General features: G+C 43.3%; 1 protein-coding gene across 6 annotated transcripts in view; it reads left to right on the forward strand.

Annotated features, from left to right (window-relative positions):
- Window positions 1-21,971, forward strand: part of Gpm6b (glycoprotein M6B) — a 152,069-nt gene that overhangs the window by 96,869 nt on the left and 33,229 nt on the right. The window contains exons 1-2 of one of the 6 annotated variants that reach the window (XM_075958252.1): window positions 10,967-11,436; window positions 19,974-20,093. The exons of 2 other annotated variants lie outside the window; for them this stretch is intronic. In XM_075958252.1, coding sequence (XP_075814367.1) covers window positions 11,376-11,436; window positions 19,974-20,093 — 181 coding nt within the window. In that variant the 5' untranslated portion in view covers window positions 10,967-11,375. Of the gene's footprint in view, window positions 1-10,801; window positions 11,437-19,973; window positions 20,094-21,971 lie in introns of those variants that run through there. 3 more of the 6 variants (XM_075958253.1, XM_075958254.1, XM_075958255.1) reach the window with 3 other exon arrangements.

The raw sequence follows: 21,971 nt of genomic DNA on the forward strand, positions 1-21,971 counted from the left end.
GTCACAGCCTGAGAACAACAGTCATATTTCAAATGGTTGAAATTGTAGTGGGGTCAAGGAAATCAAAGTGAAAAAGGCAAGTCAGCCACCTGTTAGTGATTCAAAGTACCACCGGCCAGTGGGTGCATGCCCAAGCTTTAGCCCACACAGATCACAACATTGTGGGGGGGGTATCTATGGGCGCTATAAGGGGCAAGTTTGAGAGCCATATTAATCTAAGTAGCATCTTGCATTTGGTTCTGAGTCAGCTTTGGCATGGCCCTACTGCTCTAATTCAAATCACAGGAGCTTGGGGGTAGCAGCCAGGCGTGGTGGTGCAGGAGTGTAAGCCCAGTGCTCAGAAGGCAGAGGGGAGAGGAATTCTTTCAAACTCAAGGTCATCCTGGTCTATATAACACATTCCAACAGCCAGGGCTATGCAAGGAGACAGACCTGTCTCAAAAAAAATTGAATGCAATGAAATCATGAGCACGTATTTCTATGGAATAATTTCTGGATTTCCCCCTATGAAACGTATTAAGCATGAAGGTAACAGGCTTGACAGTCATCTAATTTCTTTTTAATATTTTCACTAGTGCTAGCAGAACTAGTGGGGAAAAATAAGTTACATTTTCGCAACTAATATTAACTATTTTACATAATTCATGTGTTGACTGATCTGTCCTTGGGTGTGAACGTGAGTTACCCAGAGCTTCCATCTGTAAACCTGGCAGAGACGGTACACATCAGGTCCTCTAACTAACACTCCGGATTAACACAGACCAGCTGCTGAACACCTGCTTAGAGATAAAACTGGTTAAAGAGGTTTAAAACATCACAGTGGAGTCCTGTCATCCCAGGCCTTAAGATGCTGAGAGGCAGGGGGAGCGTCACAAAATTGAAGACCAGCTATGCTATATAGTGAGACTATGCCTCACAAAACCGAAACAAAACAGAGAAGGAAGTAAACATCTTAAATTCTCTAAATATATTAGTACTTCATTTTCTAGCTCAGTGTCATGTTTCTCTGTCAATCCTTAGCATCACGTGCTTAAAAAGAAAAAAAATGGCTTCAAACTCATATTTGGGTCCGGGATTTGAAGAATTACCCAAAACAAGAACTTGCTTTTTTGTTCCATTAGCCCAAATATCAATGAGTGTTTCTTCTTGGGCTGTATTCTTATAGCAGCTTAGATTCTTTGAGCACCTTATCATCTTAAGTGCTTAGAGATACTTCATATTCTCCTAAAGCAGCCATTCTCAGCTAGAAGCAGGCTAGCCCTGTGTGCTTTAGTAAAGCTATTAGCCTTTCTAACCATTTGCTCTACAGAAAGGCACACAAATGTGCCTAGCGACCTTTTCTTAACTGTGTACATTCTTTCTGCTCATATCCTACTGCCTCTGCCTTGTACTTGGCTTTGGTTTCCCTGAGTGGGCGGAAATAAGTGGGCTCTCAGCTGGGAGCTGAGATTTGTCCATAATCCAAGTTTGTACCCTGAGAGTAGGTGGACCAGGTGACCATTATCCATCCATTATGTTCTGGCGGAGGCGGGTTGACAAGCTCGGTCCTACAGCTCACTGCCTTCGTGAAAAAGCATTTCACACCCAGTTCTAGTCACTTATGCACCACAACAACTACCTCTCGTGGAGGGTTCCTGGGTCTCCTGGAAAGCCTGTAGCTTGCATTCATTCACTTAATCCTACGACGTGGTTTACCAGAGTTTTATTTTAAAAATAAATTGGCCAGCTGTAGTGGTGCACGCCCTTAATTCCAGTATTCAGTAGGCAAAGGAAGTCAGATCTCTGTGAGTTTGAAGCCAGCCTGGTCTACATAGTGAGTTCCAGGACAGCCAGGACTATCCAGTGAGACACTGTCTTGAAAATGACAAAACAAACAAAGATCATGGAGTATTGATTTCCAAAGATTTATGCTGTCTTTTTCACAGTGCTCTGCTTTGGCCCAACAGGGTTTGATTTTTGAAAAGTATTTTGTAGAAATGTATTAAACCTGGGTTTTGCAAAGAACGTATATTTGGGGAGGAATTCTCTTTAACAAGCATAGAAGTCGTCGTAGATTTGGTACTTGTGCCTTACTCCAAGAGAATGCTTGGTAACTATGTATCAGATAAAAACAAGAGCACTGGACTGTAGTCAAGAGAACTGAACTCTCTAGTTTTGCCTTGTCCTGACTACAGGCTGGGGAAGGAGAGAAGAAGCTTACCTGCTCTTAAATTTTTGTTCCTGTTTTGGATTTTTGTTGTCGTTTTGTTCTGTTTGGTTTGGTTTGATTGGGTTTTGTTTTGTTTTGTTTTGAGACAGGGTTTCTCTGGTGTAACAGCCCTGGCCGTTTTGGAACTAGTTCTGTAGACCAGGCTGGTCTCGAACTCACCAAGATTTGCCTGCCCCTGCCTTGCAAGTGCCAGGATTAAAGGTGTGCTCCACCACCGCCCAATTGTGTGAGGATTCTTTGTACATCACGTGTGTTTAAAATGAGATCAGAAGAATCGTGCAAAGTTCTCACAGTTTTCTGTGAGGAAATTCTAAATTGATTCCCATGTCTTTATTTCACATGAACAGGTGGTAAAATGAAGGTTTCTACCTTGCCCTCTCTAGGCTGGAGGTGATTTTTCCACATCCATGGCATAAACCAAATACAGAGATGAGTGATGGAGAGCTTAACACCTTACTCTGAATTGACAGCTACCATCTCGTAGCCACTTTGAATGCACCCTCGCCTATTCTTTTTTCACTGGAGTTTATAACTTAGTGACGCTGCCAACAGCAAGCTACCCTCCCCCAAACATTTGCCGGGATTTCGCCAAATGCTTTGAAGTCAACACAGACGTCTGCCATCTGCCTGATTCTATTGTTATAAATCTGCATGTTGACAGCTTACTAGGTTAGGCCTCCACAGGTAGGGCTAGCTACAGAATTTTCAGAGCTCAGTGCAAACTGAAAATGTGGTCTGTTTGTTCAAAGTACAGAGGAAGCGGCTGGAAATGGTAGCTTAATTGGTAGACTGCGTGGCATGTACAAGGACATAGGTTTGATCCCCAACATTGCATAAATTATGTGTGATTGTGCATGCCTGCAATCCCAGCATACCAGAGTAGAATACATAAGACCCCGTCTCTAAAGAAAGGATTTCAAGTCCTTGATATCAAAGGTTCTTTTTGAGATAGGGATAGGATACATGAAGCATACCCACGAAGCTAGCTCTGTTTTTGTGATTTCTGACATGAAGAAATCCAATTGCATTTGAAAAAAAATTGGAACTAGAGGCACATCTAATTTTATTGTAGATGTGCAGGTGTTAACAAGTGTCCCCACCCCCAGCTTCCAGAAACAAATTCCATCTATCTGTTAAAGAGGAAAAATACTCTTAGAGGCATGCTTTCTTTTAATCTCGTGGCTTTTTTCATATCATTCCCACTTATGTATGAGGTATTCTATCCTTGGGCATCCTCTTCAGGTAGGCCTCCCTGGGAATGGTTATGGGGGTGGTTAGGACAAGATCAAAGAGTGGTCGAGGGCTGGGAGGGACTGAGGATGGAAGTGTCTGTAGAAATCTGATTTCTACAAGGGCCCAGAGGTGAAGCCGGGCATAGTGGCTCAAGCCTGTAATCTCAACACCCAGAGGCAGAGGCAGAAGGATTGCCGGGAGTTCCGTGTCAGCCCAGGCTAGAGTGAAAGCCTCAGAAAACAACCCTAAACTATAAAGTATGTGGGAGGCCCTCAAGGACAAGGAAAGATCTAGTAGGATATGCGATCACCCACTAGTCCTTCCTCTGCACCACTCTGCCATGGGACTGTATGACAGTAGTGGGGGCATGAAAACCTTCCAAAATAGAAATAGCATTTTGTCAGTACCAAGTAGGAGGCATGGTGAGGCTTTGCAGCATCGTGCTAGGTTAACAATAGCCCAGTGGAGGATGCTCCTGCATGAGTTCTTCCCATAGCTGATGGAAGTCAAGGCTCAGGCAAGGTCGGGTGACATCACCAGGCTGGGCATGGGAGAGCTGGCTAGAACAGATGGTGGGCAAGGATGTGGCTGTGAGATCATCATTCTGTTAGTGAGGTACCCAGGGCTGGGTTCTACAGAAGCAGAGAGGCAGGTAGAGTGCTCTGGAATACAACATTTGGGGGAGAAACTAGTATAAGAGGGCTTTCTTGTTTTTTCTTTTCAGTATTTCTTTTGTGTTTGTTTTTCTGTTTGTTTGAGACAGTATCTCAAGTACTCCAGTCTGTAGGTAAGGATGACATTGAACTTGTGATCTTTCTGCCTCTACTTCCCAAGTGCTAGGACTACAGGTGTGTGCTACCCTGGCTACTTTATGAGGTGCTGGGGCTTCATGGCTTCATCTGTGCTAAGTAAGTACTCTATTAATGGTGCTACATTTCCTACCCAAGAGAGCTGTTTCAAGAAAATCACCTGAACTCTTGAAGTTAAATAGTTCATGATGTTGAACACCTTTGTGCAAGGGCCCTTGTTTAGTTTTGTGTCTTTCAATTCTAACTGCCAGATTCCTGAATTCCCAGCATTAGCATCTGAGAGCCAAGGCTCTGCTCAAACTCTGGCCTTAGCCCAAGTCCCTTTGGTTCCCTCTGCTCTTGGTGTCTCTGTCCAAGGAAGATGGCAAGCCCTGCTTTCAATATTGTCCTACAGGCAAAACAAGTGAAAGAAAGAATGAACATGGGTCAACTTCCCTCCACAATGCTGGCACAGACGACACCTGGCTCAGCAGTTCCCAGCACTTCACTGCTCTTGTAGAAGAGCTGGGTTCAGTTCCCTGAACTCACACTGTAGCTCACAACCATCTGTAGTTCCAGTTCCAGGGGATGCGATGCCCTCCTCTGACCTCTGGAGGCATGCCTGTGGTGCATGCACACATAGACAAAGCACGCATACCTTTTTAAAAATAAATGAAAAAACATTTTCCAAGAAATAAAAACAGGGGCTATGAATGTATCTCAGTTGCTGGAGCGTTTGCCTAGTGTACGCAAAGCCCTGTGCTCAATGGAAACCTGGTGTGGTAGTACACACCTCGATCCCAGTACCCAGAGGTGGAGGCAATATCAGGAGTTCGAGGTTGTCTTTGGCTGTGTAGCAAGTTTAAGGGCAGCTTTGGATATAAGAAACCCCTTCTCAAAAAAAAAAAAAAACCCTAACAAAAAACAATCATCTGGCTCTCATTTTTTTTTCATTTTTAATTAGATGTGACTGTCTTGCCAGGATCCACTCCCCAGTATATTGACATAATAAGGGTATTCTCTCTCTCTCTCTCTCTCTCTCTCTCTCTCTCTCTCTCTCTCTCTCTCTCTTTCTCTCTTCCTCCCTCCCTCCCTCCAGGAGCCTCTGATATTCTAAAAATTTAAGGTCTGTTAATATCCACAAGTTACCCAGAGTCAGGCCAAGACCATCATCCTCCCACTATGTCACCTATTGGGACTGGTTGTCCCTCCTAAGACTGTGGCATGGATGCTACCAGGTAATGGATGTACGCTTCTCCCCACAGGACAGGCTACACAAATAACCTGCCAGTCACGGCCACCTTTTTTGAGTGCTTTGAGTCTTGGAATTGGATAGACATCCGTTTTCCTGTTTCCTCTGTCCTTGCTTCCATCTTAGAAGGAGAGCTGTCCCAGCTTGCCCCTATAGCTGGTGCCCACTCTCCTGTCCTCTTGATTCATTGTCCCTTATCCACCTCCACTTACATCTTAATCTCTTCCCATCCCAGCTGCTTTTGCAGATCCAGCATTTGGTGGACTTGCTCTTGGCCACGTTTTTTTTTCCTTTATCTGCTCCATCTCTCCCCTACCTTCTCGGAGTGCATGTCTTTAGTAAGATGGCCCACACTTTCCCTCTCTTCCTCACTTCTCAGTCCTCCCGTGATCCTTCTAAAAACTGGTTTCCATTCTAGTCTCTGTGATGCCACTGGCAAGGAAATTGGAATTTTCCGTTTCAGTGGTCTTTGCCACATCCTCCCTGTCTGACTGCTTTGACTGTGCTACGTCCCCCGCTTCTCAAAATTCTCTCCCCCTGCGACAGGCCCCTGTCCTGGCTCTTCTCCAATATCCTTGGCCTCCTTTGAGAGTCCTTCTCCCGAGGCCCCCCTGAATTTAGGTGGTTCTTGCATGGTGTTCTTCTCTGCGCCTTCTGCTTTGGCATCGCACCCACTCCCGCTATAATTTGTTCTTCCCTGCTGCTAGCACCCAATTCTTCATTTCCAAATCCTGCCTAGACTGAGCAGTTTTACAGGCATCGCTCACATGGCTTCCAAACGTGATTGTCTTTCTCAGTCTCTCTCACCTGGTGGGAGGTGAGTCTTACATCATCTCCCAGGTGCCAATATACTAAAGGCTTAAGCGTCCAGTACCTGTGAAGGTACCATTATTGGGAAATAGTCTCTGTAGATATAATGAAGAGGGGATGTGGCCATAGTTGACTGGGGTAGGCCTGAGTCCAATGTGATTGGTATCCTTATAAGACACACAGAGAGAGCAGCGTGTGGTGACATGGTGGAGGTTGGAGCGTAGTATGAAGCCCAGGAAAGAAGGAAGGTCTGACTGACACCTGTTGGAAGCTGGCAGAGGTGAAAAAGAATCTGTCTCATGGTCCCTTCAGAGCAAATACAGCTCTTTCCTCACCTTGGCTTTGCACTTTTACCTTCCAGAACCGTGACAGAATAATTTCTATTGTTTAGAGCTATCCAGTTTATGCTCCGTTGTCATATCAGCCTTAGAAAATCAGTATATCCCCTGATCTCCTTGTGTTCCCTGTGCTCTCCACACTGACTTCCCCCATCTCTTGTCTTGATGCTCAGTTGGTCCTTTCTGTCCTAGCTGGGGACTGAACCTTAATCGTTTCCCTGTTGGTCATAGTTGCCCTGACTCTGGTCTCCTATATGTACTTCAAATTCCCCTCTCTGTACTCTTTCAAAAGTAGTTTACTGTGTCCCAACCCCTATATGCCTGCTGCATGTTTGAATGCCTTGGGTGAGATTTTAAAGATCTGATGCCACCACACAAGTCACAACATCTGGGGGTGGGGTCTATTGTTAAACCCTCCCAGGTGACTCCAGGGTACAGCCAGCCTTTAGAACCATTGGCTAATAATGTTAAAGTAACCACAGAAAACTAGATTGAAGGCAGTGATTTCTGGCTGGGAGTAACTTTCCTCCCTCAGAAACACACATCTAATGCGTGGCGGTCAGGGGCCATCCATTATGTCCAGGACATCACCCCAGGAGAGAATGACCCCATGCTAAGCGAGGCTTAGCTGACATCGAGCAGCCTTGATCTGAGAGAGAGGAAGAAAGCCACAACACTAAATCGACTTTGAGATAGACGTCACCCATCCTACTTCGGAATGCCACAGCGCCCCCTGTGGGGAGCCCATTCCTCAACTGGGAGTGTGGTAACTGCCCATGCTGTCACCACGTCGAGCCCTAGGCTGTGCATCCCAAACTTATTCTTACCCTCTGTTTGAACATGTGGTTCTGTGAAGTTTCGTTGTCGCTGTTGTTGTCTTTGGGACAGACGAGCTGACTGTTGCCAAACTCAACAATTGCTGTTTGGGCAGCTCCTGAATCTTCTAAGGAGGCTACTGCCTGATACTAAATGAACAGCCGATGAGGCTGAAAAGGAAGGGGAAAACTCCTCTTACTCTCAGCATTGTGGACATTAGCCAAGGGTCTACTTGGGAACAACCTCTGCCATTAAAGACAACTACGATGGGTGATGGCTCACCCTTACAAAGATTCGTCTTTTTTTTTTTTGTGGTATTGATAATTGAAGTCAGGGCCTCGCTTATACCAGGCGAGAACTCTATCACTGACTTATGTCTTCAACTCAGACTCAGAAGTCATTCGCTTCATGTCATATATGTGGATGTCTTGCCTGCATGCATGTCTGTGTGCCTCATGCATTCCTAGTACCCCCAGAGGTCAGAAGAAGGGGCCAGATCCCCTGGAACTGGAGTTACAGATGGTCATGAGCTGCCATGTCAGCTCAACTCAGGTCCTCTGGGAGAATAGCTAATGCTCTTAACTACTGAGTCATCTCTCCAGTCCCTAGCTTCACAATTTCTCACGAGTGTCTGGAAACATCATCTTATCTGATCTGTACTTCCAGCTTTCCTGTGAAGTTCAGCAGATAGATATAGGGAAATAATAATAAGTAATGAACTCAAAAGGCATTTTCCAAAACTCACATTTCATGAAAAATAAGAAATTCAATGATTTTTTAACAACCAAAGGTCACATGTGCCAAAGCACACACGGAGGTCAGAGGTCAAAGTACAACTTTCTCTCCTTTCACCATGTGGGTCCGAAGAATCCAACTCAGGTTGTCAGGGCTGGCAGTGAGTGCTCTTACTCACTGAACTAATGTACCAGCACTCTTGATTTGTGTGTGTGTATGTGTGTGTGAACATGCTTGCATGCGTGCATGCGTGTGTGTATACGTGTGTGTGTATGCTTGCATGCGTGCATGTTGTGCAGACGTGTCTGTGTGTACTTGAGTGTGTGCGTGTGTGTGTGCTTGCATGCGTGCGTGTGTGTGTATGTGTGTGTGTGCACGTGTGCGTGAGCATGAGCAGAGGGCAGAGTTCACCGCACTGGCAGCCCAGGCTGGTCTCAAGTTTTAGGAGCATCTCTGTTGTTCACAGGGCTCAAAGAGATCTTTCAGCTCAGGCCGCCATTTCATATCTCGTTCATTCTATATATTCAGCTTTTCTGTCAAAAGAAATGTGGATGCAAACCTCAAAAAATATTTTAAACATGAGTTCTATTTTTTTCTTCTTGACAGGATCTCTGTTGCTTCTTTCTATTCTTTCTGTATCATATGTTTTAGCATAAAGATCTGCGAGGTTTTTTGAAGCTGCTTGTGAGCTGGTGCAATGGGGATTTCCAGAAGCGCTGTCATAAATCATGGTCCTAAAAAAGTAAAATTGTAAATAAGGTAAAATCATGAATTGCTTATTTACCTGTAGAAATAGACATTTTGCCCAATGGTTTTGATTTGTCACGTTATTGTAGAACAACGGCTGTCCTTAAATTTAAAATGCCTGTCATATTTTTCCTTTTCACTTGTATTAATATTAAAATAATGTTCCTAAGGAGGTTCAGTGGTAGGTGCCTCCCCTTAGCCAGACCCTGTCTCTTACATAAAAAGCTATTAGTCCAAAGGAAGAGCCAAAGCAATTAGTTTTGATAGTTCTAAAATTAAATGACTTTGTTAGGCACTTTATAAAAGATCCACCAAATTGTTACTCACGATTATACTTTTAATTTTCAATTACATCCATTGATTTCACTATATGTGCACACATGTGTCATGATATGTATGCAAAGGTAGGAAGATAACTGTGTCTGTCAGTTCTCTTCTCCGATCATGTGTGTCCTGGAGACCAAGCTCAGGTAATACCTGGTAACAAGAGCAATCTTACGGACCCACAAGGAAAACTTTTGTATGCTGTATCTTTCTGTCTGAATAGACCTAAGTTGTTCTTACACAACATGTCTTAAATTGTCCCGTTAGTACACACTGTAAGTTTTCCCATGGAGGTACCCCCCCCCCTTTCCAGAGGCTGAAGTTTTGTGTGGTACGTTTCCAATCCCTTCACATGGAGACAATATAATTGGCTGAAGCCATATTTCGGGGGAATAGCTGAGTAGCTGCGTGTGGGCGTGATCTTCAGGGACAATGGCTAAAGTGGAAAGTGAGATGGAAAATTAAAAGAAAGTGTCGAAGCCGGCCAAACTGGTTTTCAAAGTCTTTTCTTGTTCAGCACAGCAGAAATGTTGAATCTAAAAGGGCGTGAGAGATTATCTAAAACCAAAGCTTTAAAAGATCCGGCTGCTACAGGATTTTGATTTGGGATCTTCCCACATTGTTTTGAGGTACTGTGAAAAAGCCCCAGAAAACTCAGACTGTTTTTAGGAGAGGTGGTTTCCAATTTTTCTTTTTAAAAAAGTTGTGTGGTGTGTGTGTGTGTGTATGTGTGCACGTATGTATCCGTGTGTGCGTGCACACACACACAAACACGTGCATCTGGAGGTTATAGGACAACTTGCACTAATCAATTCTCTCCTTCTACCATGGGGAGCCCAAGTGATGGTCAGGCTGGCAGCAGGCACTTTTACCTGTTGAGCCTTTAATGTTTACTCGCAAGTGGTGTCAAGCAGACTGTGGTGGGTCCAGGATTCCCTTAATCCGTGGTCATCAATAGTTATCTTTGTAGGTGACTTTAGTTTCGAGCATTTTTCCAGTCGGGATAATGAAGGTGAGTGCATTAAATGCAATTGTAAAATGTCCTTGAAACTGGTAATGTTTGGAAACTTGTAATCAAAATAAAAATTTCAATTCTTACGGTGAGTTAAGTACCCTCTTAAGATTTCGACTGGAGAGTTCTAATGAATAAAATGCCATGCAGATGTATTTTTTTAAAAAAAAAACTTTTGAATTTCATCTTAGAAACCACCAAAATATTAGCTAGACACACTTTCAATATACTGAATGTTGAATAAGCATGGGTCCCTTTTTAGAAATTGGGTTTAAGCTAAAATTTCTCGCCTATTAATATAAAGAAGTCAGTTTTAATACTGAATTGCTCTGTTGCCATTTTAAATCTGTTTGGAATTTCTTCCCTCTTGCAGACTTTTATTCTCTTGTCTTTAGTATTTTTTTTTAAATCAGCCCATCTAGTGATTTGTGAAACATAAGTTTCTTTGTTTTAAAAAAAATAGACTAAGGACACATCTTTTGAAGATTCTTTGCCAGGGCTTGCGGATAAATAGGATGAAAAAAAAAACGATGCCCCAGAAAAGGAAGGCATAGGATAGGAAAACAGGCGTTCTCCTGAGAGATAACATATAGTGTGGCCTGACCAAGTCACGTGGTGGGAGGGGGCTCTTTTCTTTCTCCTCCACATCCTTTCCTCTGATGTCACAAGTCTATTATTTCCTGGGAGAATTAATTAGTATTCATTGGGTTGCAGTTGGCAAGAAGAAAGAAGGGAGGAGAGAGAGAAAAAGAGAGGGAGAGATCTTAAGAGGGAGAGAGCAAGGAGGAAGAGCTTGGTGGGGGAGCAGGACCTTCCCGGGGTACACTGGGAGTGGGGGCACAGAGTGGCTGTTTTATAACTGGGATCCTCGGTGACGTATGGTCGCCTGCTCCTTGGCAGCTGTCTTTATGGACCAGTAGGCAGAGCGAAATTGACGCTGACAAGACTTTTGCATCTTGGATGGCGCTGTAATCTACTGTAGTGAAGAACAGAGCCTCTCAATCAGACGGGTGTAAAGAAGAGAGACGGAGGGGAGTCCAAAAGAAAAGGAAGAGGAGGGGGAAAAGTGTGTGTTGGGGGGAAGCAGGGAAAAGCATTTTTGGTGGATGGTATGAAGCCAGCCATGGAAACTGCAGCCGAGGAAAATACTGAACAAAGCCAAGAGAGAAAAGGTACCCAGCGCTCTGACAATAGCCTGTTTTAAAGCTTTTCACTGAGGGTGCTTAAAGGGGGTTATCCAGGTTTTATCTCTTGTAAAAACAGCTCTAAAACAATACCCGGTGGTGTGGTTTTGTAAAGGGTGGGTTTTGTCTTTCTCCTGGGGGCTAATGTTAAATTAATAGTGTAGCCTCTCTTGTATTTCTGTTGCAAGTTTTCCTATGTAACATGGTATTTCATAGAAAAATGTCTGTAGTTTTTCACCTTGGGCTGCTGGAGTAGGAAAACTGTCTCTCTCTTTTTGGTTTTTACTAAAACGATTAATCACAACTTAGGTCCTGTGTTCTGCATGCTACATTCAGGGATTAGGGGATGCGTTGTTCTGTGCTGATGCTAAGGAGGAACTGGAGAGACATGCATGCTAAATATACTTTGATTCCAATAATGCCGGAGTGATTTAAATATGCTGCAAGTTTCTTATTCTAACATTATTGTTCTTTCCATGTATCAGACTATGACATGTAATAATCATTTATAGTCAGAGCTTGACATCAGCTTTGTCCGCTAGCACTGACAGGAGGGAAGAGGTCTTTTGCTAATTGTGACTTAAAGATTTGGAGGAAGAAAACTGTCCAAGGGTTCCAACCTTTAAGGAAGTCTCAGACCAAGTCACAGTTTTGAGATTCCGACTTTGGAGAAATTGACGTTATTGCACCAAGAAAATGGCAGAAACGAGACGCTTTGCCTGAGGTCAAGTTTGATGCCCCGTAGAAACAGCTCAGCCACTGTTAGGTTAACGGTGTCTGGCTCCGCTGTAATTGATCTCTTCACTTCAAGATAAAAACTGTCATAAAATGTACAAAAACATGTTTTATAACTGCACGGGCTCAGGATTTAAAAAAATCTATCACGCTAAGGTTCTTTCTCACGGCTTTTACACTCAATTGCAGTTCCTAAATAATAGTAATTCTTCAGCCCCATTTTCTTTATGAATATATGGGTTGAGCCACCTGAAATTGTTGCTGTCGACCATTTTAAACACGAAAAGCCCATCTATATGCAGGTCAAGTTCACAGCACATTGGGATAAGGGCTGCTTGTTTTCACACAGATTTTTTTTCTGCCTATCTTAATATTCCATATTATATCCATCCTAAACAGACCAATTTCATTTTGAAAATCTAATTTTAAAAGCCTGATACAATTCACAAATTTACCACTTAACCACTTTAACCTAAAATTCAGGGGCAACAAGTACATAGCAATTTAATTTTCAAGTTGCTACTTTAGTGTAATTCTTATATCAGGCCTACCCCTCCCCTAACAAAAGGCACTGTCTTTTCTTGCGTATGATTTTTTTCTCATTTTTTTCTAATCTATGTGAATAGTCAAATAAGAGAAACTCAGGTATATTTATCAAGTTTCATTTCCACTACAATTAGATAAGTCAATTGCATATGTGATAATGTAGTAGTATCCCGGAGGAAACGTACCACAGTTCAGAGCCTTTTTCTTTTAAAGTGGATGATTTTCCTTTATGCGTGTTTTTGTTGTTGTTGTTGTTAATGCTATGTTTGCCTGTGGCAGATAAAAGCCCTGTGACCTCTACGAGACTGTCTGTGTCCGCAGAAATGGATCTTTTTTTCTCTCTCAAAAACAGAAGGCATTCAATCTTTAGTACACGACTGTGTGACCTGTTCCCATTTAGTCTCAGGGATGGTCGTTACATGGCATCATCTACATATTTAAGGGCAGGTCTACAGGTTGCCACTGTATCCCCAGTATTTGAAAACTGGCTAGCTATCGTTATAGCGGCACAATTAGAAGCAAAATACCATTTTCAGAGGAACTTTAAAGGTGACCAGGATTCATAAACACCAGTTGTTAAATAAGTCAAAAATGGCAAGCTACTAAACTAAGGTCACATGTGTGGTGCAAGTTTGGATAAGAATCTGGGCCAGGAAGTTTATTCTTAATCTGCAGCAACAAGGATTGTGATGGCTGTGTGGACCCCCGCTGGAAGCATTCTGGAAGATGACTGATCTTGAGTGGGATGCCCAAGTTCATATGCTAGCTTCCCAAAGTCCAAACTCGCATAATTACATGTGTCTGCTGACCCATTGTTATAAAACAGTAGCCACAAATGGTCCTGTGTGCTCATCTCTTCTGTATTCCTTCAGATGTGATGTTGGGTGTCTAAAACCTATGCTTAGCTCATTGACATTAACATTTACAAACTTAACGATATTACTTATAAAATGAACTGTGTAATTTTTGGAGCTTGGAGAATCTTTTTCTTCTTCTTCTTCTTGCTTGCAAGACTTCTTCGTTCCTAAATGTTATCCTCTACATTTTTATTACTCACAGGTTTGTATGCATGTGATTTGTGATTCCCGGTGTTCCTCTTTCCCCCTGGTTTTCAGTTGTTGGTGACAGGGGCGATGCCTGTCTGTTAATTCTGGGTGTTGTTGCCCAATGGCTAACACCCCACAGCTTGTGAAGGAATAGCTTTGGGTAATTATTACGGTGTCTATGAAGAATGTAAGTTAAACTAAGACTTATAAACTGACCTCAGCTTTTGCTGGTTGGTCTCTGTTCCCAGAGAGAGTTTACATAGGGGAACAATCATCCGAGCTATTGCAACTCACTAACTGCCACCAAGAGATCTGTTTCTTTAGAAACTCAATCAGAACCGCTTTGTTCTTATTTCAGACAAAAATGATCCAAGTCTTAACAAACAGGAAAGCGTTTGTGTTTTTGCGGTGCTCTCATAGTGTTATCCCAGAATGCTGCTGAGCAACCAAAATTCACACAACATCTTCAGGGGTAGACAGTAGTTTGCTTTTTTTGTTTTTTTTTAAGAAAGCAGGTTTTCTTGGATGAGTATAGCAAATGCAAAATTATTGCAAGTGACAGGTTTTAGTAAAGTGGCAGAATTGAGTAAACAGATTCAGCAAAGATGGAACGAGCAGAGAAAATGAATAAGGCAATTAAAGGAAGTGGATGATGGCTCTGCTAATAAAAAGATGGAAAGATAGGTTTCCATTTGTTTCTGTGGAGTATCACTTAGCGTCACTTCATTTGCGAAAACAGATGTATCTGGAATTGCTGGAAGCAGGTCACTATGGGGGAGAAAAACAATTGAATCACTCACAACTCTGAAGCTCTATGATGGGGGAGCAGTATCTGTGCTGAAAATTATTTTTATTACATGTAGGAAATTGGAATCTCCCAGAATAATTATAAGCAGGCTAGGTCAGTTCCTGTAAACCGTTGCTGAAATCAATCCCAGAATCCAAGTATCAAATTCAGTTTCTAGCCACGTAGCAAGGGAGAAATGTGGTAAATTGGAAATAATGTTTGACTGAAAGCAAATTGGAGGACAGAGTCGGAATCCAAGATGATTTCGAATCAGTGACTTGTTTACAGTATTAACAGATTCATTGTAATCTTTCTGCTTTTTTAAAATTTAGCAAAACATGTGCGTGTTGGCTCTCCATTTTTTGTTTAGAAGAAAAAAGCAATTCTCTGGAACATTTAACATGTTAGCATTATTTTGAAGGACCCATGACATTCTTCCTGACATTTGCAAACTTGTTTATATGAATGTGATACCAGGAAAGTTTTAGATGCTGTTATTCTCAGTAAGAGTTTGCCAAGGTGAGCATCTGAAGAGATGGGGCCTGGGGAACAGACTGTAGCAAAAAGAGGCTGTCCAGATGGTGGGCGACATATGTCGTAGGTATGACATGGCATTCTTTGATGGTTAGGGGAGGGGAAGGGTTGCGGGTTTTTTTTTTAAGAAAATTAAAATGTGGAGAAGGATCTGAGCAAGTTAGTCTAGCTGTTCCATTTCTGTTATCAGTTCCATGAACACACTTTCACAACTTGGCCATGTTATTTCTCCCTTGAAATTGAGCATTAACCTCCATTGTGCCAGTAAGTTGGAAGATCGTATTTTTCTGTTACTTGGGAATACAGATCAGTTTAGGGTAAGAGATCTTAGCGATACCATTTCTTAGTGACACCATTTCTTAGTCTTGCTGCATCCAAGGCCATGCAGAACAACCAGTGCCTGCACGATGTCCACTCCCCGTCACCAGGACTGGGGATGAATTGGAGCATTCCAATGACACCCCTTTCTTCTTTTTCCTTTTGACCAAATACGCATCCACATGAGCTAATTGGCCAGGAGAAGGGGAGACTCTGGGAGGGAGGAAGAATGGGACACACACTGGCTTTTGAGACAGGGAGGCTCCACTCCCAGCTTTACAAGTGTTCTTTGTTGCTCGCCATTTGTCAGTCATTTATTCATTTCATAATATGTGCCTTTGAAATCGCATCCTTCCTCCTGTGCCCTCGGCTCCCGCTCGAGGAGTGAAAGGCTGCTCACCCATTTAGGCATCATTAAAAGTAGCATCACACGGCTTTTATTGGTCACAAATAAGCAAGGGCAATGACGGAGACTTTTGATCCTCAGCCATCTCCATGATACTTCTCCTAAGAGAGTGAATAAGAGACAATCAGAGAATGCCTTGTTTACAGGCTGATTTTATTAATTATATTAACCACGTGTATACCAAGCCCTACCTACCATTTGATGCCTGGGCATAGTGCACCTTTCATACAAAAGGCCAGGTGGCACATTTTTTTACCCTTCCACGCCACAGATCTCTGCTTTGCCTGCTCACTTCTGCCATCCTAGCATGAAGAAGCAGCCACAGATGTATGTGCCCAAGGGCATGTAATAGTGTTCCAGTCAGATTTTCTTTTTTTAAAAAAAAGATTTATTCATTATATACACAATATTTCTCCTGCCTGTACACCTCCATGCCAGAATAGGGCACCAGATCTCATTACAGATGGTTGTGAGCCACCATATGGTTGCTGGGAATTGAACTCAGGATCTCTGGAAGAGCAGCCAGTGCTCTTAACCTCTGAGCCATCTCTCCAGCTCCCAGTCAAATTTTCTTTACCAGATGAGATGGTCTGCAGCCCTGTCTGGTATTCTGGCAGAACCTTGTCTTTCCCTTCACACTTTAGCTAAGGGCTACAAAACAGACACTGACAAGCACAGCTTTTGAAAAGACCTCGTTCAGTGAATATGGTCCTCCTCGCCAGCCATATTTGTCACTTGGTTGTTCCCAGTGATCATTTGTAAAAGCATTCCAGCCTGGCAGTCACTTGTCCCTATGTCATATTGTCAAAGTTAATGGGGGCTACGGAAGGGAGTAAAGGCATTGCTTTGCTTTGCTTTCCTCGGTTTCCCATTATTGATGTCATGCCCCCACGTTGGTGATGACCACTTACAATCATATGTGTCTCCATGAGCCACCTTAGCCACCATCATGTATTCTGCTTGTATACGGAATAGGCCATTTCCTCATACTTGCGCATGCCTAGACTCAGCAAGGCGTTTGACTCCTAGGTGTCTGGATCCTGTCCTTGGGATTAAAGTGTGTAGTCTGATGTCACGAACACTGCAGATAACTCTGTGTTTAATGTCTCTGCTTAAGTTTGACTCAAAAGCGCAGCCTAGAAGTGAGTTTCCTTTTTCTCATATCTAAAGATTTGTTCTTGTAAAAAGGGCTCTCCCGGAGTATTCGTCCAAGGGATTGGGAAACGGCTGTGCAGTTGTCTCGTCTCTAGATCTCCTGTGGTCATCCCATTTTCCCACTCTATGGAGCATCTCCAGAAGGCATAGCTGCCATATTTTTCTCAGAGAAATTGTCACAGTTTGGGGGCTAGAGAGATGGCAGGCACAGTGGATGTGAGCACTTGCTGCTCTTGCAGAAGATCAGGATTTGGTTCTCAGTACCCATATGGTGGTGGCCCCTTCTGGCCTCTGTGGGCTCCAATTTGCATGTGGTGCACAAATATACATTTAGGCATGCACACATGCGCACACACACACACACACACACACAGAAGGTTTTTTTTTTTTTTGATTTTCGAGACAGGGTTTCTCCGTAGCTTTTTGGTTCCTGTCCTGGAACTAGCTCTTCTAGACCAGGCTGGCCTCGAACTCACAGAGTTCCGCCTGCCTCTGCCTCCCGAGTGCTGGGATTAAAGGCGTGCACCACCACCGCCCGGCTACAGAAGCAATTTTTAAAAAAACTTGCAGTTGAATAATCCGTGTATTTCCATTATCTTTGCTCCGTGGCCACTGCCTGAGTGCCCAGATAGCTGCAGACATTCCCATATTTGTGAGGATATGAGGACGGGGCATACACAGGCCCTCGGAATTGCAGCCATAGACATCACACACACACATTTATGTGACAGTGTTCTTGTTAGACTTTAGTGACTAAGAGAGCCATCAGCATGTTGCGGGTCCATAGCGCCCTAGGGTGTCTTTCACTTTCAATGAAATATGCATCCAGCAATCATTTATTGGGAACCTATTGTATGCTGCACGTATAGAGATAAAATTTAGAACAAGATGAGGGTTGTGGGGGTAGATCAATGCTATAGCGCATGCCTAGTATGCATGAGGTTCTTCGGGGTTCGGTCTCTAGCACCCTCCCCCACACTCACAGAAAGAAAAGAAAAACTCCTATCAAAAGAGATTAAACTGCTTAAAATCTTTTTTTTCTTGAGAGGTCAATATGAAGCGCTCACGGTCAACTTTCCCAAAAGGAAATCAGCTTATATTAGGTGGTGACTGGACCCTGTGATCCTTTTCATTAGCCTGGTTAGGCTTCTTTCTAGCTTGAGAATTTAGCATAACCTTTATCTAAGAGAATGGCTTTGAAAAATTAGATGAAGTTTTTATTTGTTTTGCTTGGGTTTGGGTGGTACCAAGGCCCAAATGCAGGGCACTGCCTGAGCATGCTAGGCAAGTGCTCTAGTGTTGAACTATCCCCTCAGTTCTGAAAACCAAAGGGCAAATTCCAGGGAAAGTAGTGTTAACAGGGGACCGGGACTATTTCTTTAGGAACCGCAGAAGTACTGCTCACTCTCACATGGAACTTAGAACAGCTCTTATTGGCCTTAACTTGAGAAAGGAGGAAAAGATAGAACTTCTCTAGGCCCCAAGAAGGATGGGGTGGGGAGCAATTGATGCTAGGGTTTTGAAAGTGCGCCCTCTGGAGGCTGATTTTCCAACTGCATAGCCAGCTCCACCTCCAGGTTGTGTCCCTGGGCAAGAGATGGGCCTCTTGTTGAATTCCATTTTTCCCTTGTCAACAGCAGGCATTATGTGTGTAACACTATGACTAGCACACCGTAAGCATCCCATAAATTATAGCTATCATTGCTATTGACAGCCTAAACAGACGCAGCAAAAATAGCTTCATGGTACACTCTGTTCTTACTTGGGAACCTTTATTTACTTAATAGCTTTTGGTGCTAGAAATTTAACCCAGAGCCTTACATATGCTACGCAAGTGTTCTGTTGCTGTACTACGCTCTCCCAGCCCTTCTTATTCCTTTTAAATGGGACACTTTTATCTGATCTTCAATCCCAAAGGGCCTTCTCTAAAGCATCACTGACCAAAGTGTGTCCCAATCTCAAGTCACGTTGGGAATTTTCCAAGACTGCTGAGTGGGACTGTGATTGTTGTAAGGCTTGGTATGCTTTGTGGTGTCTCTGGTGAGGGTGGGCATTTCCTAGCCTCGCAGTGTGGTTATCATCTGGTCTTCAATGATTTGAGGCGCCACACAGAATATTAGAACCTCGTCTTCTCATGGAATCGTTACCCACATCAATGCCAAAGACTTTTTTTTAATATTTAAGATTTTGTAGTACCTCAGAGGATCACCACTTCACACATTTTATGGAATTTATAGGCATGGATGGCCCACAGTGACATTTTTAGCTTCTTAAGAGTTTCAGGATTAGAATTCAGGTAACTGTGACGGGAAGCCTATATTCCATGCCAGACAAATTAAAACATATTGTTGTTGTTTCTCCAATTCCCTAAGAAGCAGGAAATCTAGTACCAGATGAAGACCTGAGGCCCTGGAAAACCATTTGTTAGCATAGGAAGAAGCAATTCCTTCCCTAGAACACACTGAAAGATTATTGAAATAGAATCCAATTCAGAATATTCTAGACTCTGTGATATCTTGAAATGAAAATGAATTCAACAGGCCCCAGAGTCATTTGCCAAAGTTCTAGACTAGGAACTGGGTTCCATGATGGAGAGTGAACTACTGTTCACTTTTGCTTGTGCAGCTGGCCTTAGTTACAGTGTTCTGTTGGTCTGAATGGAAAGAAACTTAAAGTAACACATTATGAGAAACCACATTTTTACCATGAATTGTAGCATCCCCAAATGAAGATTTTAGGGGAGGGGATAATACAGAAAATCGAAATAAAGAAAATGTTGGTGATTTGCGTAAACTTAAATTCAAAATTGGAGGACAAGAGTCCAACCGATTCTGAAGCTTATGTTGAACTGATAAATTGAATCTGAAGGGTTGCATTTTGATAGCGTATTTTTAACTCCCCGTTTTCCTTTACTATATGGTAAGACAATACATAGAAATGCTGATAATAGAATCGTTGCTGGAGATAGACACTGACTCTTTGCCACTGAAATTGGCAGTGAACAGCAGAGCTGAAATGGAAATTGGCAGGTACCACTGGATGTACCCAGGCTCAAAGAACCATCAGTACCGTCCTGTGCCAACCCTGGGGGACAGGGCTGGCCCCTTGAGCAGTCCAGGTAAATACAGCCTTGGGGTGAATTCCAAAAACAACTCGACTGTTATCTTGATTGTGATTTATAATGGCTCTTTCAGTTTGGTGATATTTTATGTTTTGCTTGGTGCATTCATTTGTTGACATGGGTGTGGGTGGAAACGGCCCTTTAATAATTTTTGAATCATTTTCATTTTTTCTTTCCCCCTATCCATTCCAGCCATCTTTCTCCACCTTCTTCCCACCTTCCCTCTCTTTCCTCCACCCACTTCTTTGTATCAAAGGAAACAATGTACAGTGAGCTATGCCCTTGGGCTAACCACAGACTTCCAGATGTCTGACTCAGTAACGGGGGAGGAGGTCGGTACATATCCACCACAGGGATCAGAGCTGGGTCAGGATTTCAAGGAGCCTCGCCTCTGAAGGTCTTGCGAACTCCTGCCTACACTCTTCAGTGATGCTGCTTTGTACCACCCTCCATTAGCATCCATACTTTCGGGAAAACAAAACTCAAAGACTGTGAAATTAAGATCAGACAGCTATGTATTAGAGGCCCCACCAGATAGATCCTTTGAGTCCACTCTCCATTTTCCTTGCTCATGAAGGACACTAATCTCGGTGGCCATTAGGGGGCTATGTCTGAGAAAAATGTCGGGGGTGTCAATTTGGAGATTTGAGATGGAGAGGTTACTGAGTAGTAAGAACTTCTCCATTCCCTATTCCCAAAGCCCAAATGTGTCTTAATGTTCAGCTCAATTAGCTCAAGGTAGGAAGGTAGCTTAAGCTATGTGAGATGTGATACAAAGGACCAGTGACCGGTCAGATAAACTCAAGAGTAAGCTTAAATATTGTGCTATCAGCCGAGCAGTGGTGACTCACGCCTTTAATCCCAGCACTTGGGAGGCAGAGGCAGGCTGATCTCTGTTGTGTTTGAGGATAACATGGTCTACAGAGTGGGTTCCAGGACAGCCAGGGCTGTTTCACACAGAAACCCTTATCTCAGAAAAAAAAAAGTATTGCTATCATTTTGTCTCAAGGTGTGATGTCATTTCTCCCAGCTGAGGCATGTACTTATTTCAGGGATCAACCAGAAATGGCAGTAGTAGGGGCTGGGGTGGTGTCTCAGTGTCAAAAGCACTGGTTGAACAATCATGAAGACTAGAGTTCAGATCCCCTGCACCCACGGAAAAACAGATGGCAGTGTGCATCTGTCATCCCAGTGGGAGAGGTGTAGAGACGGGTGGATCATTGGAGCTCAAAGCCAGTTGGTGAGCTCTAGATTTGGTTAAAGACCCCGTCGCAAAAAAAATAAGGGAGAGAGGAAGATTCCCAGCATCAACCTTTAGTCACCATTTGCACGCGTGCACCAATGCATGCACACACACACACACACACACACACACACACACATGCACACACACCTAAAAAGACAACAAAGAAATGGTAGTGTGGTCAATGACTCTAGAAAGAAACATCTCGAGGGATAACATAAAACATCCTGTTGAATGGTTCTCTTTCCTTTAAGACCTAAAATGAAACCATGCGGCTAATTATCATGAAATCTGATTTTAGATTTAGTTCCATGTAATGCACTCCATCATTCCACATAGGGCTGTTAGGGTGGCAGCTGTTGCTGCTGCTGCTTCTCTTCCTCCTTCCCCTTCTTTGAGACAAAGTCTCCTGTATTCCAGGTTGTCCTTGAGCATCTGAAGGATGACCTTGTGCTGGGATTACAGGTGTCTGCCACCACACTCCGTTTACGTGGTGTTGGGGATCAAACCCGGGGACTCATTCATGCTAGGCAAGCCTTCTACCAAGAGAGCTATAGTCCCAGCCCATAGGTGTTTGCTTGTTCTGTGTGTGCCTATAAGGTAAACAAGAATGTATCAAGCATCCTTTGGCA

This window comes from Microtus pennsylvanicus, chromosome X (genome assembly GCF_037038515.1).
Source record: "Microtus pennsylvanicus isolate mMicPen1 chromosome X, mMicPen1.hap1, whole genome shotgun sequence".
In the NCBI taxonomy this organism is placed as follows: Eukaryota; Metazoa; Chordata; class Mammalia; order Rodentia; family Cricetidae; genus Microtus; species Microtus pennsylvanicus.